The sequence below is a fragment of the Pieris napi genome, chromosome 12 (genome assembly GCF_905475465.1).
Source record: "Pieris napi chromosome 12, ilPieNapi1.2, whole genome shotgun sequence".
Lineage (NCBI taxonomy): Eukaryota > Metazoa > Arthropoda > Insecta > Lepidoptera > Pieridae > Pieris > Pieris napi.
In genome coordinates this window covers 10,836,084-10,852,915 of record NC_062245.1, presented here as the reverse complement: position 1 = coordinate 10,852,915, position 16,832 = coordinate 10,836,084, and the positions used below count along the sequence as shown (strand labels likewise).

At 33.8% G+C, this 16,832-nt stretch overlaps 4 protein-coding genes across 16 annotated transcripts in view; 2 read left to right on the top strand and 2 right to left on the bottom strand.

Annotated features, from left to right (window-relative positions):
* LOC125054352 (inositol hexakisphosphate and diphosphoinositol-pentakisphosphate kinase) overlaps positions 1–9,953 on the top strand; it is a 34,005-nt gene extending 24,052 nt beyond the window's left edge. For 6 of the 11 annotated variants that reach the window (XM_047656186.1, XM_047656183.1, XM_047656182.1 and 3 more), the window contains 6 exons: positions 2,082–2,249; positions 2,719–2,877; positions 3,716–3,842; positions 5,634–5,737; positions 8,527–8,630; positions 9,181–9,953. In XM_047656186.1, coding sequence (XP_047512142.1) covers positions 2,082–2,249; positions 2,719–2,877; positions 3,716–3,842; positions 5,634–5,737; positions 8,527–8,630; positions 9,181–9,717 — 1,199 coding nt within the window. In that variant the 3' untranslated portion in view covers positions 9,718–9,953. The other 5 variants (XM_047656189.1, XM_047656185.1, XM_047656190.1 and 2 more) reach the window with 5 other exon arrangements.
* Positions 9,954–10,333: 380 nt separating this feature from the next.
* Positions 10,334–11,326, bottom strand: LOC125054357 (ADP-ribosylation factor-like protein 6-interacting protein 1). The gene is made up of 3 exons (XM_047656198.1): positions 11,184–11,326; positions 10,738–11,109; positions 10,334–10,665 (listed from the first exon to the last, which is right to left on the bottom strand). Exons 1-3 carry the CDS (start codon positions 11,199–11,201, stop codon positions 10,480–10,482), a joined length of 576 nt encoding a protein of 191 aa, XP_047512154.1. The 5' UTR covers positions 11,202–11,326; the 3' UTR covers positions 10,334–10,479.
* On the bottom strand, positions 11,183–13,694 carry LOC125054360 (sodium/calcium exchanger regulatory protein 1-like). Of its 2 annotated transcripts, none has more exons than XM_047656200.1 (5): positions 13,536–13,694; positions 13,126–13,245; positions 12,692–12,864; positions 12,182–12,292; positions 11,183–12,023 (listed from the first exon to the last, which is right to left on the bottom strand). In XM_047656200.1, the coding sequence occupies exons 2-5, from the start codon at positions 13,193–13,195 to the stop codon at positions 11,961–11,963; spliced, it is 417 nt and encodes a 138-aa protein (XP_047512156.1). In that variant the 5' UTR covers positions 13,196–13,245; positions 13,536–13,694; the 3' UTR covers positions 11,183–11,960. The 2 variants fall into 2 exon arrangements, with proteins under 2 accessions (XP_047512156.1, XP_047512157.1); XM_047656201.1 differs by having other exon boundaries at positions 13,646–13,667.
* Positions 13,695–16,219: 2,525 nt separating this feature from the next.
* The window catches only part of LOC125054489 (titin-like), a 92,968-nt gene continuing 92,355 nt past the window's right edge, over positions 16,220–16,832 (top strand). For both annotated transcript variants that reach the window (XM_047656417.1, XM_047656416.1), the window contains exon 1: positions 16,220–16,653. In XM_047656417.1, coding sequence (XP_047512373.1) covers positions 16,484–16,653 — 170 coding nt within the window. In that variant the 5' untranslated portion in view covers positions 16,220–16,483. The remainder of the gene's footprint in view (positions 16,654–16,832) is intronic.

Here is a 16,832-nt window from a genome sequence, read left to right as displayed (position 1 = left end):
CCCCTTACATCCATAGATATAAAATTGGCAATTTGACAAGATTTTAAAAATCATTTCAGATCATTACTATAGAACCTATAACTTTTTTAAATCCTGTTTAGCCTTTAAAAAATTAAATTAAACGTGTCAAAAGTCAAACCGCTTCCGATAACCGCCGCAACCGCCAAAACGCTTCTTTTACTAAGATGGTGTCGCGCCCGTCACTATGACCTAAACGCGTAAACAAACGTCAAGTTTTTACTTTACTTTTAAAATTCACACACGATACAAAAAAAAAAGAAATTAATTAGGAAAAACAAGCTGAAAAATTACATAAAGAACAAATTACCTAACTTCTATAGACACGTGTACGTGTCACTTAAAAAGCAATATTTTTCATTATGGATTTTTTACATCAGTAAATGTTAGTTACTCCATACGGCGTTTTAGTCATGTTTTATACAGATTACTTTCCACTTAATTTTTAATACTATATACTGCCTATTGTTAGACTGCTATGTCAAAATATCGTTGGATTTTGCCTTGAACCAATTGAAGATATGACTGGCTGACATTGGCAGGTTTATAATTTTAGAAACAGAAGAGCATAGCCTAAGACTCAATGGTTACATTAATACAAACCACAGCGGTTTTCTAATGTAACTTATTATGATTGTATTAATATTTTGTAAAATAAAGAAATTAAAAAAAAAACTTAAGATATTTTATATAAGGGGCAAGGTTTTGGATTCGGTGTTTATCGACTAACTAAAGTGTGGTAACTTTGGCCCAGTAGTCAAGTCGACTTAGGAGCAGTCCGATTAAATGTTTTTTTACTAATAAACACTATTTAGTCTAGTAGGCTAAAGTCTCAGTTTTGGATCACTGATGAATCTTGGTTCTAGTTGTATACAGGTAAGTATATTTACAATATTTCATGTAATAAATAATCTATATATTTTCCCTATGGAAGATTATATGCAACATTTTAATTAAGTTTGTTTTCGGTCTGGGTTCGAATTCTAGTTCGAACCCTATGTGTCTTAAAGGTAAAAAAGGCCGGTTATGCACTCGCGAGCCCTTTGGCATTGAGTGTCCATGGGCGGCGATATCACTTAACATCAGGTGAGCCTCCTGCCCGTTTTCCTCCTGTTCTATAAAAAAAAATACACTTGACGGAAGTACAATTCCTTCTAAACAGAACTTCATCAGTCCTGGTGATGGCTTGCATGTCATGTAGATTCTTTCACACCATTTAAATGGCTTACTTGAAGTCCATAGAGTTAAGAAATGATTGTCTACTAATAGAGCTCGTTATCGTTTGATGTTTGTGATTTTTGTGGAAGTAGAAAGATGGCTGCGGCGTTACGCCCTTAGCTAGCTCACTCTGGCCGGCGATCTTGTGTGTTGCGTTGCCTCGGAGGCGTGTGAATACGAGTGTTTGACTGACCGCATGATCTAACATTAATTCACTAATAAATGTTAAATATACTGAATGTACTGTTGAGGTGAATCACGTGGAAGCTTTTTAAAAAAGTTCTTTAGTGATCAGTGATCGTCTTTTGTCTCTATATAGAAAAATATTTGACAAGGTTGGAATATAAATAGAGGGTTTTTATTAATGACACTTTGCAAACTTGAAACTAGTTGCTTTGCTAGTTCTGCGTCGACGTCCGTCGACACAGGAGTAGTATTGCGATGTAGGGTCGAAGTTTGCCGGTCAATCGCTCGTTGCCACCGCGTCGGGCTACAGTTCTATCGTACCACTGCCACGCTTACGAGCACCTCTATTCTATGTATTATGTAGTTTATTTATTTATTCGCCCGTGAATTTATTGTTGTTTTGACATGAAATTTTCTCCAAGAAACTGTCAAAACGGCAATTGATTCGCGGCATATCTATACAATACACTAATGTATTCTATATCACTCCCCTAACCCGCTCGCATATCATATAACCGCTCGTGCCCCGTCGCGTATCGTAGCCCCCGTTGTCCCCATACTGAGAGTGAGTCCCCCTCATTGCCCCCCTTCCCCCCCTTTCGGGCGCGTGGGGACGGGGCGCGTGGCCTCGTGGCCGGACTGTAGCGTGCGCGGCGCAGGGCGGCGTCAGCGGCACAGCATCGCCGGCCAGATGAGCTACCTCAAGATGTTGGGGCTGGCTAGAGGCAAGTTGGGAGGCGCCGCGGGACTCTTCAGTACCGCCGTTATATCGGGCTCCAGTTCAGCGCCTAATCTCCGAGTTATGATACCCTCAACTAATAGTAATAGTGAGTATTCATCCCAATATTATGGATTTACCTGCATATTTGCAAGGCTCTGAAATAGTCCAAATAAACGAAGTAAAGAAGTTACAGCGAGGAAAACGAAATTTTCGTGTACTACAGAACTCCGACAGCTATAATTTTGATTTTTTTATAAATTTACATAATTTCCAAGTAAAAATACTATATTTTTGTATTTATTTATACTTCGATGCAAGAAATACAGTACTATTAGAATAATTAGTACGGCTACAGGCGGCCTTATCGCTTTCAAGCGATGTCTATCAGGCAACCACTGTCAGGATAGCAACGAAAGATATACAATTACTTAGACTTATACTTTATGTATGGAATAAAACAAAGCAATTAAAACATGTAGCCAATGAAAAAAGGAAATGTGAATCACGATAATTTCAGTTCGTACAAAAGTTAGGGATACGAGGTATATAATGTACTATATTATTTTTTTATTTAGCGGCACTGGAGGGTTTCGGGGGTGTGCCAGCTATTCGCCCTTTGGAGACACTTCACAATGCGTTGTCTCTGCGACAGTTGGACGATTTCCTTGAGAGACTCAGCGCAGCCCCTGTTCAGACAATGACAAAACCCCTTGTTAAGCATTCGCCTACCAATAGTACGTATTTTGTATTATTTTTTATAAAACACTTTATAGTTTCAAAAATATCATAAATTTAACATATTCCAATAAAAATGGGATTGTACCTTGCCGTGGATAGTACCTTCCCGTAAGTTAAGTGGAATTTTTAAATTAGAAATATTTTATTGTCATTAAGCCTTAAGACACATTATACTTTCTAATAGGTATGACATATTGAAGTGATAACTTCTTATGGGTGGGTAAATCGCTTCGTTACGTAACGCGTTACGGCGCCAGTCTGTCTAGCATCCCCTTCTCTCACGCATACGGCGGCAGTAGGCAGGCTCCTCCTCTCTCACTCTAACCCGCAGCGCTAGTCATATTCCGGACAGACGCTATCCCCTCTCGTTGGTTGGTACGGAACTCTTATCACAAATTGATTCAAAGTTGACTGGAAACTTTCAAACAAATTTTGATGGTTTTATTAATAAATAACCTTTCTATATATTATCATATTAAGTAACATATTTAAGTATTAACCTTATCTTTTCTCAAGTTAAACAATTTCAATATTAAATAGTTCAACTTAGATTAGTTTAGTATTAGTGTGTCCAAAACATGTATGGTGATTAAATTGTAGATTTTGCATTTCTCTAATGAATTTTTTTTCTTTTCTTTTTCTTTAATTTTTTCTAATTAGTCTAGTACATTCGGTTAAAAGCCTTTCACAATTGACTAGCTGTGTCCCTCAGTTTCTTCTACGTATCCAAGCCTTTCTCGATATACAACAATTGTTCGATTTTGTAGTTGCAGAGATCAAACAAAAAAGTTTAGATTTCGTGACGAACATTTCTCTTACCTTACACTAATATAGGTGTAGGTTGGAGTGGTCCGTCTTCCTTGATGTCATCATCAGGAGAACTGCCCAGTGCCTTGTCATCAGCCGGCCCCTCTTCACCCAACTCCAACTACGCCGGATCCGAAAACAAGAACAACGAAAGGTACGTCGCATTCCACAGATTTGTAGGATACAGGAGTGAAAATGCCCGAGTATTTTTTTTTTATAGAAGGGGGGCAAACGGGCAGGAGGCTCACTCAGGAGTATTCAATTTTGAAAGGAACATTGGTCCCTTGAAGGCATTTTCACTTCTATTACATTTATTGAAATGAGTTTTTTAGATATAGACCTCTATCACTCTTCTTCGATTAAGTATGTATTCCGAAATTATCTAAATTAACCCCGTTTACTGGAAATATCTTAACAGTTTAGTTTTTGTGTTATATACATTCCTTCAGTACCATTGATCAGAACTCCTTCCTGGGTAAAGACCTCCAGCTTTTTGAAGTGAAACTTCTTTATCGGCGTTAGAATGAATTTTTTATCGACGTATGGGAGAAATTTTGTAGCAAATCGTCACGTTTTTCGGTTACGCGCCATCTTTTTCTTGTTCTACGGTTGATCCGAAGAGATTCGAAGCCATTAATAACAAAAATATATAATAACGATAACAATGATAGTAATACTAATAATTCTATTTCAATTAATAAAATTCTGTAATAATCTTAGTAGTAATAAGTTAAATTGAAATAATTGTATTTGTATTCATGTCTATGATAATAAAAGCCTTTTGTTAAACTTTTTTTAACCAATTTCGTTAAGTTGCATATAGTAGATCATTTTTCAAAAAATAAGGTCATAAAGAAGTTTCACTTCTTACGTGTGTACACCTAGTACTAGCACACATTTTTTTTCAAATATCCATGGCTTTCTTTCTCCATTCGCTTCCTGCTAACGCTTCTATTTCTTCTATCCTCAGGGCGACCTCATCTCCTTCTTCCCTTTGGTCCTTTAGTTGTCTTTAAAGTCTAAATAATGTACATAATTTTGTATTTTTTGTTAATGAAATATATTTCGGGAAACCTATTTAAGATGATCACTTGTGTCATTAAATCTGCTAATATGCTTATTTTTGTTATTTTTCGTTGTACATACACGACCTGAGTCGTTTGTTTTCACATTTTGCACATTGTGGGAGTTTAATGTGCTTACACCGCTTACGTACCATGATCTTATTAAATAAAATTTAATTTATTTTTGAAATTGCCATTTTAGGCGGGGATTACAGAAAAAGTTTTCTCCTATTAGCAAATACTCATCAAAATTTGTATTAAAACCGCAGTCTGACAGTTGTATATAGTTGTACATAGATGGAGGGAATAAAAATTTGGATTTGCGTTCCCTAATTGCCATCATTTCCCATAAAATCTGATAAAAGCCAAGAGGCTGATTGCAGATAGATTAAAAATTTAAAAAAAAAATGTATTAAATTATTTAGTAAACGTTCTAGGTTTTAATTGGGTCTAATAGTTTTGGATTTTATTACAAACAAAAATTATAAATCTAATATGAAAATAAAGAGTGACTTATAACATTACATTATTATATAACTTTGGTAATTATATTTTTTTTGTTGATTTGGTTATATATTTCTTGCACTATACCCTTAGTATTTTTTTTAGTTTTTTCTTTACTGTGCCTGGAAGCGATCGTCTCTTAGCGATAAGGCTACCTATTGCATCCCTAATATGTAATTTATATTTGTGTTTGTATTTTAATGTAACGAAATTTAAATAAAAATAAAAGGCGCTCTTGTAAATATAAAATATCTTTTCACACATGGCAATATAGTCTTTATTCAAGAATTAAAACAGATGTTTAAAATCATTATAAGATCATGGTACGACAGCAGAACAGTTCCCGTACGTTTGGGAAATGCATTTTAACATTCCAGTAGCAATTGGAGTAAAAATGTTCCAAACAAGCTCCCCCAGTGGGACGGCGAGGCGGCGACATTGTGCGAGCTGCGGCCCTACGCTCTCGGGGAACTCCTCCCAGGTATCACTTCCGCACACGATATACTCACACACATAAAATGGCACACGATATACTCACACACATAAAATGCCTTGAGGCTAATCGTAAACTCTTAATAACACAACATTTATGAAAATTGTAATGCGACATGTGTAAGGGCTAGTTTATCTAGTTCTTAGGGTAGGAAATTAGTCACTCAAATAATGTCTTTACATAATCTATATATATATACTTCAAACCAAAACAAAGAAATTGCCCGTACGCATGTGTCGCAACCTCTTTTATAATCTGTTCCCTACTCCGACTTCACCATCCCACTTCGGGGAGATGTTCGAGTGAATTCGTAACAACAATTCGTAAACAACCAAACGAGTCAAATGAGCATCTATTGCACATGCGCACTTGTTTGTGCAAGCAAGATTCTTAAGAATATGTTTCATAAAAATGTATAGAATTTAATTAAATAAATATTAAAAGCTAAGCGTGATTGTTTCCAGTGGTTAATTGAGCTTAATGCATATACACAGACTATTATAAATAAAATAAATAATACATTATAAATTCTTCGGCTTCTGTCGGCCGTTACGTAGAGAACAAGATACTGTCTGATTTAAGTTATAAACAAAACACTGAAACACACATAAAAAACTTTAAGATTAAGTTCACAGTATAGCCCACAAACATATTTTTAAAAACAGGAAATACTCCTACAGTTAAATCTATTCATTATACTTTGTCTAAATAGATTAAAAAATAAGCAAAATACATTTCAATATATTTATATTAGCATGTTTCCTCTTATTAGACACGTTCAAAATATCAGCGCAGCACAAAATCGTCGCTTCTCGATTATTAAATTGCACGTGCACGAAATCATGAAGCATGGGATTCAGTTTTGCATGGTTTAATCTAAATATAGTTAAAAATTTAATCTATGAAAGTTAATGTTAGCGCAGTGCGATTGTTATATCTATTAAAAACATGGAAATCGCTAAATATTAAAATAATATTGTATAAAACTTTTTCTTTATAGAATATATGTGTTAATTACTTTAATTATATTCTAGCTATTGTCTCTGATGTCACTATAAAGACGGTCTTTAACTGTACAGTGGTACTTTGACATTTCAAAGTAATTTTCCCAATTTCAATTAAATGTCATTAATCCGTTGCAGCGCCCAAAACGTTGTTTTTGTTAAGTTTGAAGAAGAAAATAATTTCACGCTTTAATTCAATAGAAAACATCTTCGGACTCCTGGTTGTTAAAAAACTGTGATAATGTTTTGTAAATGTACAAAAAGCACAAAACGCGAACCCAACTTATCGAAAATGCTTGGTTAACGTAGGAAAGAACGCACACAGACTGAGGTCTAGTCAGAGATGGGGGAAACTGTTCATCTCATCGCAAAATATCGCTCGCTCGACTGGTCTTATGGCAAAACAGTCGTATATTAGGCCACTCTTACATCGAGGTACCACTGTATTTGTACTGTGTACAACATAATACAACCCGAAACGTACTCGCGAGCCTTTGTGAATCAACGTAACATCAGATCCTTTGACCTCTACCTCATTTGCCTCAATAAAAAACTATTTGCGTGTTATTTTTTGCAGTGATAAGGACAAACATTTTTTGAATAAAAGGCTTATTTTACAATGGCCATATTTTGTGTTTAAACAACAGTTTTAAGTTTACAATTTCCCATTTGAACAATGGATTTTCATTGTCCAGTCAGCATTGTATCTAGCGACTATAGCATACGCTATACGTTAATTCAGAATAGTTTTGATTTTGGAATACAGTCTTCCATAAGTTTGATAAAGTATGAAGCGTAAAAAACGTCAAAAATTTGTATGAAATATATTAGGGCTGTTGGATTTTTCATACGAAAAATGTACGCAAAGACAGCATAATTGTCGAATTCATAGGATGTGTTTGTCGCACGGGCGATCATAATTCACTAAAAGGTGGTTTTAAACTACTGGCAAAAGTTCTGTAATAAGGCATGGGGCATATTACATTTTGCCGAAGATCATGAAGCCACGTCGCTGTCTTCGCGATTTGCCTTCAGTGTACTAAATAAGTGTTTATCCTATTTATATTTTAAAATGATTATATGAAGTCCCCTTGCTGTGTCTGTTTGCCTGAATGAATGTGATAAACTCAAAAACTACTCAAGCGTTTGTAAGAATAGATAGTGTCATTCCGGAAATTTTAGGTTTATAATATTTTAATATTATGTCTTGTCAACTGAAATATAAGAATTATCTACGATATATTGATTGCACGACGTCCCAAAGCTTTACAAAATACCTGCATACGAGAAATCTACCCGAGCGGAGGAGCGGCCGGTTGTGGCGTTTATAATGAAAAGTTCTACTACAGCCAGAATTTCTTTGGTCGGTAGCTCTGGCCAATAAGAGTGTCTGGAGCTATTTGTCTCTCTTATTGTGTTGTAATGTTTTGAGGACGACAAGTCTTTTATTTGATCGATCCACCTGGTTGGGGAACGACCCGATCTTTTGCCTTTTGTATTACCAACTACGATCAGTTTCTCCAAGTTCTCATTGCCTCTGCCCATTATTATGGCGTAAATATTAAATAATTCATATGCGGAGATGGGTCGATATATTGGTGCGCTTTGGGCACTTTTCAAGGGTAACCCAGCATATCGTGGTATTCTAAGGGAAAAAGGATTTTCGTCATGTAATCCTTAGTATAATAATTATATGTGAATGGCGAAACGTATGCACTATGGGACATAAGAGTATTAAAGATTGGTCACTTTAACATTTTCATTATGTTGTAGGTTCTTCTATTAGCGGCGATGTGACGCCCGTTTCTGCGAGTTCAGAACTCGAGTTCAATAGTAACGAGGCCACTGCCGGATCGCTCACCGATCACGATATTATGGTGGGTAAATGACCTGTAGTACCAGGTGGTGCAAGAGACATAGAACACTGTTCTATACAGATTTCTATTTGCTACGAATCTACAACGTCTTAACTATTAGTTTCTAGTATTGCACCGTTAAACCGATTCTGATAAATTTATGGCGAAAACCGAACAATTTTTACTCCATAATAATTTTACAAATAAAAAGGTGGGATTACCTCTAGTTATGAAAAGTTAGGGCAAGGTTAAGAATTAGTGTGACCTTTTATGACGCCGGTCAATGGCTTAATCTTAGTTAGGTACTATAAACTCGTATTATTTTACCGCATTGTTCGTCATTATTGGACGTTAGGACTTTAAACATGCTCGGTTATTGGGTAATTTCTTTTTATTCATTAGATCGGAGTGATATATATTTACAACACATAGTTTCATTGTATATGGATAAAGAAATTTTAATTATTTTGGTACATCCCTAGTGTAGGAAAAGAAAAAAAACTCCGTAGTGTAGAAGTGTTTAGCAAAGTTTTAATTAGACTTATTTTATTCAAATATGTTTCGTTCCCAGAGTGCAGAGGGTGAAGATGACGAAGAGACACTATCAGCGGATCCATGTAGTTCGCCTGTAAAGATAATACGTAATGATTTGAGCCCAATATGCACAAGGAACACCCTCAAACCGACAAAAACTAACTTAGTGTCATATAATCTCACCCCACAACAGACAGAAGCCTTCTTCAAAGATCTTCCCTGCAGCAGCAAAAACTTCAACAAAGACGAAACAAAGAAATGTTCAAAGGAACGGTTGAAGTTCTACAAAAACTTAGATTCACTAAACATACAAAGAGATTTAGGAAAATTAGAAAGCGAAGTTTGCACCAGTAGAAGATATAGTGACAGTAGCGCTCAAAAGAGCACAGCTGTAACTGGAAGTAGATTCACTACAACGCTTGTGTCCGAAGACTGTTTGAGAGCTAGCGCTTCTGGTGAGAGCAAATCAAATAATAACATAGCCAATACGGTACATGAACCTATCCTAACGCCATTAGTGACTACAGCTAAGAATGTTAATGTTAAACCCGGTTTTAACTTATGTAATAATTAGATCCTTTATTTTTAAATCATATACTTATATTGTTATGCACAAATTGACATGAATGTTAATAAAGGCTATAAATTTTCAGATAGTGAACAACTTGCCGATTGAATGGATATAAATAATATGCCGGCTACATTGTAACCCCTTCACTGGCTATTTGTAGGTTCTAGATAAATAGTGATATTTACAAAATAGTTTGTAATAAGTTGTATTATTTAATATACAGTGCTTGAGAATTCAAATTTAGTTTTATTTAGCACCCGCTTCTGGTCTAAACATAACATTGTTACATTTAAGTTTTGGCATATCATAAGTAGAATAATTAAATTAGATCTTTTATAAATAGAAATCTCTTAAACTTATGTTAAAACTGCTGGAGGAGGCCTTTGTGCCACAGAGGCAAGCTGTACAAGAGGACAGCTGTGCAACAAAACCTTAAAGAACTTTTTTTTACATACATATTTTGTAAACTTTCGCTTGTATGAGTTGAAATTGAAACTCAGTTCAGAATCAATACTTCACAGTGACGGGAGATTGAATTTGACATATGGAAGAAATGTTTACCATTGCCTCGACTCTGAAATTTACCCATCAATAATATAGTATGATAAGAAAACAACAATTCAATAAAAATACCCTTTTATTTCATAAAATTTAAAGCTCACAACATAATGTACCTAACTTAACTTAAAATATGGTAATGACCAGACTTACATCACATAAAAAGCTAGCAACTAAAGCGGGCATAGTAAATGTACTACAATGGTATTACTGCAATTTAATGGTTTTTGGTGCCATGTGCATCATTCCAAGAAGGGTGTTGAAAATACCCCTGTGCTGGATACCTGGCCAGAGCAAAATCACCACTGAGAATATATAAAGCAGAAAAACATTGTTGATTGATGCTGCCATCCATGCTAGAGTGCATAACATGCTGATTGATATAATGTAGTACTGAAAATAAAAAGATAACATGTATATAAAAATATTTTTCATTAACTTATATGTAATAATTTAATTCCTTACCATAAAGGGGCTGTTTTCCCTGAGGGAATAAAATTGGCACAGCTGATGAAGAGTTTTATTATAAGAACTCACAATGCTTCTGCAAACTTCGTCAAAAACCTTCTCATGCTGACCAGTCCATGAGTTAGGATTGCAGATTGAGTTACAGATAATTGGTACAATAAAATCTAAGAAGTTGAAAAATAGACCAATTATCGCAAACGTCGCCAAGCTATTGAGATCCATTAACCAAATAATAAAATAAAGAACGGACACAGTTGCAACTATAGCGCACGGATGCCACTGCTGTTCCCAGAGAAATATGGATTTTATAGGCAGTACTGCCATACGCCAACCGTCAAGCAATTTTTTCAAGTTCTTTATTTGTATTTCCTAGAAAAAAAATTTATAATTTCTTATCATTTAACGACCGTCAAGCAGAATCTTCTAAGAAGTTTGTTACATACCTGGTTTCCTTCAGACATAGTTATTTTTACAGGTTTGACTGTACCTATGGCAATAGTTAGATATTTGAATCTCCAAATATTGGTTTACAACTTCGTGACTCCCTACTTAACCGTTCACGCCTTGTCCCTTGAGTTCTTGACCGTTTTCTTTTGTTAAAAAATTCAAACAAAAAATCGATGCTCTCAGTCACTTATGCGTGACAATTGCTTTCCACCCTTGACATATGTCAAAATTTTAATCATAGATTATTTATTTTTTTGCAGTTTATGGCCTGGTATCCTAGACTTTTAGGCCAAAATCATAGATTATATATATATATAACTTCATAGAAAATACACTAATGGTCATATGTTTTTACTACTGAATAAAAAAGAAAATATATTTTTTTTTATACGCAAAAAGGGAAGACTCGAAGACGTTGATAATAAGGATAATTCAGTAATGTATTTTCAAATATGTAATCAAGACTATCCCTTCTTAATAGTAATCTAACGATTAGCATTTCTTTTAATTAAGAGTAGTTTCAATGAATATTTAAATTGGTATGAATATCATGAAAAGAAAGACAGGCCATAAAATAATCATTTTTATTGGAATGACTTTAAATAGAATTTATAAAAAACATAAAAAACGTATAAAAAATTACAATAGGTATTTTTTAAAAGTAAAAAATAAAATTAGTATAAAATAATCTCATACCTTAAGTACTAAGCAATTCAATCATAACTAACATAATCTTAATATTTTAAAACAATTTATACAAGAGGTATAGAGGTTTAGGAAGTTACTCTTTTGAAATACCTTTTAGCAGGGGCCTTTGCCTTTTCATGAGTTAATGTCTGAAAAATAAAAGAAAAAGTAGTTGATATTACTAAACAATAAAGCTGCAGCTAGGAAGTTAAAAAAATATATTATACTCATAATAATTGAATCCATTTATATACTAATACAAGAGTATTTTTGTAGTAATATAATAAATAGTCATTAGATTACTTACAATGACACACTCTTCATCTGAAAATAGGTAATGCCTCGAAGTTTTCTCTCCTGTCTCTGGTATCACAGATTCTGTTATCAACTCATTCTCATTCTGCATTTTTGTTACACTCTGTAAGGATATCAGTAATTACAATTTAAAAACAATTCAATGCTAAGGACAGTATAAGGAATTTTTAAATATATTTTCTCTAGCTAATCCCCAAACTATGTTGTCATTGCAGGTATTGAGAAACACATAAATATTGATTATAATTTGTTTCTGGTAAAAACTTTTTGTTATTACTTATTGTATTATTAGGAAAATTTAACATTTTTTTTTTTAATTTTCGTTTGTAACTGTTTAAGGCACAGACTCCATTAATTTTCTGTATATATATAGCAATAATTTTTGCAATTACCTTAGAAGTATAATGACATAATATAGAGTATTTCGCTTTTTTTTTCATTATAAATATACTATCATAGATATATCCAGGATTCACTTAGTCTATTTTTATGTACAGTTTACCTTAATAACAGTTTTACTAGGCATTTCTTCTTCATATTCCTCTCCAAGGGTGAATTTGTATTCTACTGTTCTTAACAAAGATGATGTTTTAATTGTCATATTATCACCATCAACTGTTATCTCCATAAGTGGTGATGACAATCCCATCATTTTTCTGCCCATAAAAGGGACACCTGAAAGATGTCCTTGCAGTTAGCGACTAATAATAATAATAATAATAAAGTTATTTTGGTGGAAGTTACCAAATGTAATCTTAGAGAATTTTACTTGGCACAGTTAATGGTAATCTACAGTTTAGACTAAAACATAATATTTCCTGTCAAAACTTTGAAAAAGTACATTGGCTAGATTAAGATATTTCACCAATAAGTACAGATTCTAAAGTATATGTACCAATAACAATATTCTACTTGTAATGTTAACATAAAACATACCAACAGCAGAGAAGTAGTCATCAATGTTATCATTTTTGTAGTGCTGATATTTTCCTGCTATGGATGGCATTTTAAACTTGGTACTCACACTTATACCTATCTGAATCAATTTGTGTGAATCTGAAAATGAAAGTACCTATTTTTATATCTTTAATTAGCTACACGATAAGTATATTTATTGATTAAATATCTTGTACGTGATATGTGATAAATTATTATTAATAATTTTGTGTATAAGTGAGTAAAGATAAGCTTAAGTATTTATTGAAGTGCATTCATAGTAATGATAAGAGGCATGTGGCCTCATAATTAAATTATACTCGATCATAAAACTTAAATAGGTATACGTTTTTATTTTACGATAAAATCGATCACTTAAATTAGCCATAAGTTATTAATAATTAATTTACTTGTATCCAATTTGATCCTGACTAGAGAAAGCTAGTTTTATGTGTGGTATTATTATTCAATTATTTTTGTGATAATAATTAAAAATCCAAATAATTTTCGCAATTTGCACCTGAGCCAAGCCCCTGACAATGCGAACTGCGAACTGCGAAGTGCGAACTCTACCGAGTACCAGTGTGACCGTTTTAAAAAATGGCAATCTACCAAAACTACAAGGTGCCAGTACTAAATAATACCAAAACACATGCTGAATTATACTAAAAATATACTAAAAGAAAAAGAGGATTTTTTTTATTAAAACACTTATTATCAGATACTTTTTCATTTTACCAATTACACACCTTCATTGTACAGACATATTCAAATAATAATAAATATTTACAATAAGTTTTATTACAAATACTAAGTCAGTATTCGCTGCACTGAGCTAACTGAGCAGATTTAGTGCGTTTGCAGGAAAAGCCCTTTGCGATTTCCGAATCATAAAACATTTTTCTGAATAAATCGCTGAGATGATCCAGGGCCCGAGATGGTATGTTATGTTCTGCCAACGCTGCATAAAATATAAGCTCTGCTTTTCTTACTTCTTCAGATATGGGTTCTTTAATTTGAAGTAATTTATCATCGTTCTGAAAATAAACAGGATTTGATTAATTTGATGACTTTAAATCAATTATACATGTGTTTACAACTGTACATATACTATCCAAGATTCATCGGACATCCTGTAGAAGTACTGCAATTAATTCATGTGCCATAAAAAAATAAGGGACACAATAATCTTATAAATATGTTAATGGGGGCATAGCTTTCTTACCTTGGATTGTCCACTATAACATATAAGTTTCTATCGATGTTTTTCAGAATATGCATGACTTTTAATTGTAGCGATTCTGCTTAAAAATGTTGCTCCACACGTTTTACACAAGGCGTTTTATTTTTTCATTATTTTTATCTTTTGTCAACCGTGACGAAAATTCAGAATTTTGTTCCCACTCAGATCTATATTTCTGATCGTATTTGCGCTTCATTATCTTCACTACACATGCACACAGAGAGAAATAAATAAAGAACTAAAACATCTGTGGTCCCAAAAGGGACCACATGTATAAAAATACAGCATGTAACGTAGATAGTTATACGTAGCTAAAGCACGATTCGCGAATTTGTTAGCATTAACCGTTCAAAAGAGACAAAATGATACATTTGCGGTAAACATCAGACAAAGACAAAAACATGTGAACGAAATACGAACGAATGAAAGTGAGTGTTTCCCGCCCAGCCCAAAAATATATCAAAATGTGTTTTAAAATGTTTAAAGTTTAAATGTACCAAAAAATACCAGAATATAAAAGGATACCAAAAAAATACTAAATTAGTTACACGGAGCCCAAATTATACCAATTTGGTACTGAATATACTAAAAACGGTCACACTGCCGAGTACCGCCTACGCCTGACGCCTCCACAGATCATACATCACGCCATTAAGAGAACAAAACTATAGTCGGCGAAAGTACTCTAACCCTCTATATAGTCTGTTATTGGCCACTAAAGCCTATATGATCGACGGGCGAGTAAGACCGTGGTTTTAAATACCGACGAACCTGGCTCGCGGCTCGTTGGTGCTGATCGATTAGCAAGCAAAACAGTCGCAAACATGTCTTGTTCTCTTTCCGACACGCGGTTTTGCATGGCGAGCCGAGTAAAAAATATAGCATGACGACGAGCCACGAGCCAGGCTCGGCGGTATTTAAAACCGTGGTTTTGCAATGATACACCGGCGAGCTTTACCGACGAGCCATAAAACCGCGGTCTTACTCGTCCGTCGATCAGGCCCTTAAGAATCGTGAATGAAAATAATTTTAAGAAAAAGAAAAATATTTTGACGTGATAACGTCTTTAAAATCGTTTTAGTCGGGTGACATGTTCAGAAACTTGTGTCACACCAAAACCTCACGAGCGCGATCGCAGGTATAACGAGAGAGAGACGGACCGATCTCCCGTCTCATCTCGAGCGCTGCCAGTCATTCCGTGAATGTATGAAGAAAAATGTATATCATAGTCGAATAAGTAAACTTGTCATTTTACACCCGAAATTTATCATCAAAAGTGTGAATAAGACGATAGATGTAATTTAAAATTTGAAAAAATTGTTATCTTCATTAATTCCTTACTTCCCAAAAACTTATATCACCAATAAGACGTTATCACGTAAACATCTCGATCGTAAACCTACTTTACAAACAACCAATATTTTTTTTAGTTCTAAATTCTAATTGCCCCTAAGTTGGCATTATTGGCTGGAAAACTTAAAAGTTATTAATAGACTTGTTTACTACACGAATAACATAGTTGACAATTGAGATTAATTACTTCTCGACAACTTCTAATGTCAGTATATTCTAAAATAGCATTAGATCAACACAAAGTTCATTTGATAATAAGGAAAAACATTACATAAAAAGAAAAAAATCCTGTTCATGTTAACTTTTGTAATTTTTATTGCTTTTAATAATTAATTCTAATATTCTGCTATTTTTATACGTCAAGAAACGTCTGGCAGAAACTGGCAACATTTATTTTCTATTACAATCATATTGTTTGGTCTAAAGGTAAATACCAGGCCGTAAACTCCAAAAAAAAAAAAATACTATCATATTGACTATGAGCTTTTGAAGTATGAAATTCTGTGGTGGTTTGCGAGCGAGATGTGATTCAGATTGTTTTTATTTTTATTAATATTTTGTATAGCATACAAATTTATACGTTCATAAACCTATTTCAACCTAACTTGTTTATCCTTTTTATATATCTATTAAATAAGTGTAACGTGAAAGTTCATGTTAAGTGTAATTATTAATTGAAAGTACTCCCGTGTTACTGAGTGAATTGTTGATATCTTTAAGTGTGTGTTAAATAGAACGAAAACCCAGTGAATATAAAGAAAAATGGGAGATAAAGAGGACTATTTGACATCATATCGATTGTTTTTCGAGAATTTTGCTGCAAATGTAAATCCAGAGGACCAATTACCTGTATTTGCTTCTGACTACTCCATCACGGAGGCAGAATTGCCTGGCGATGTTATTTACTGGGCCATCGAGTATCTACGAGAGAAGTAAGTTTATATCCTTTACTATGCCTGTTTACATTGTATAAATGTAACTTAGGAGATTTACTTTAGGGCTTTTTTGTAAAAAAATCCTTTATCTTGAATTTGTAAGTATTTTTCACGATAATTTTGGAATTTTCAATACAATTTTATAAATAATTTTCCAAGTATTAAACATAAGGTTA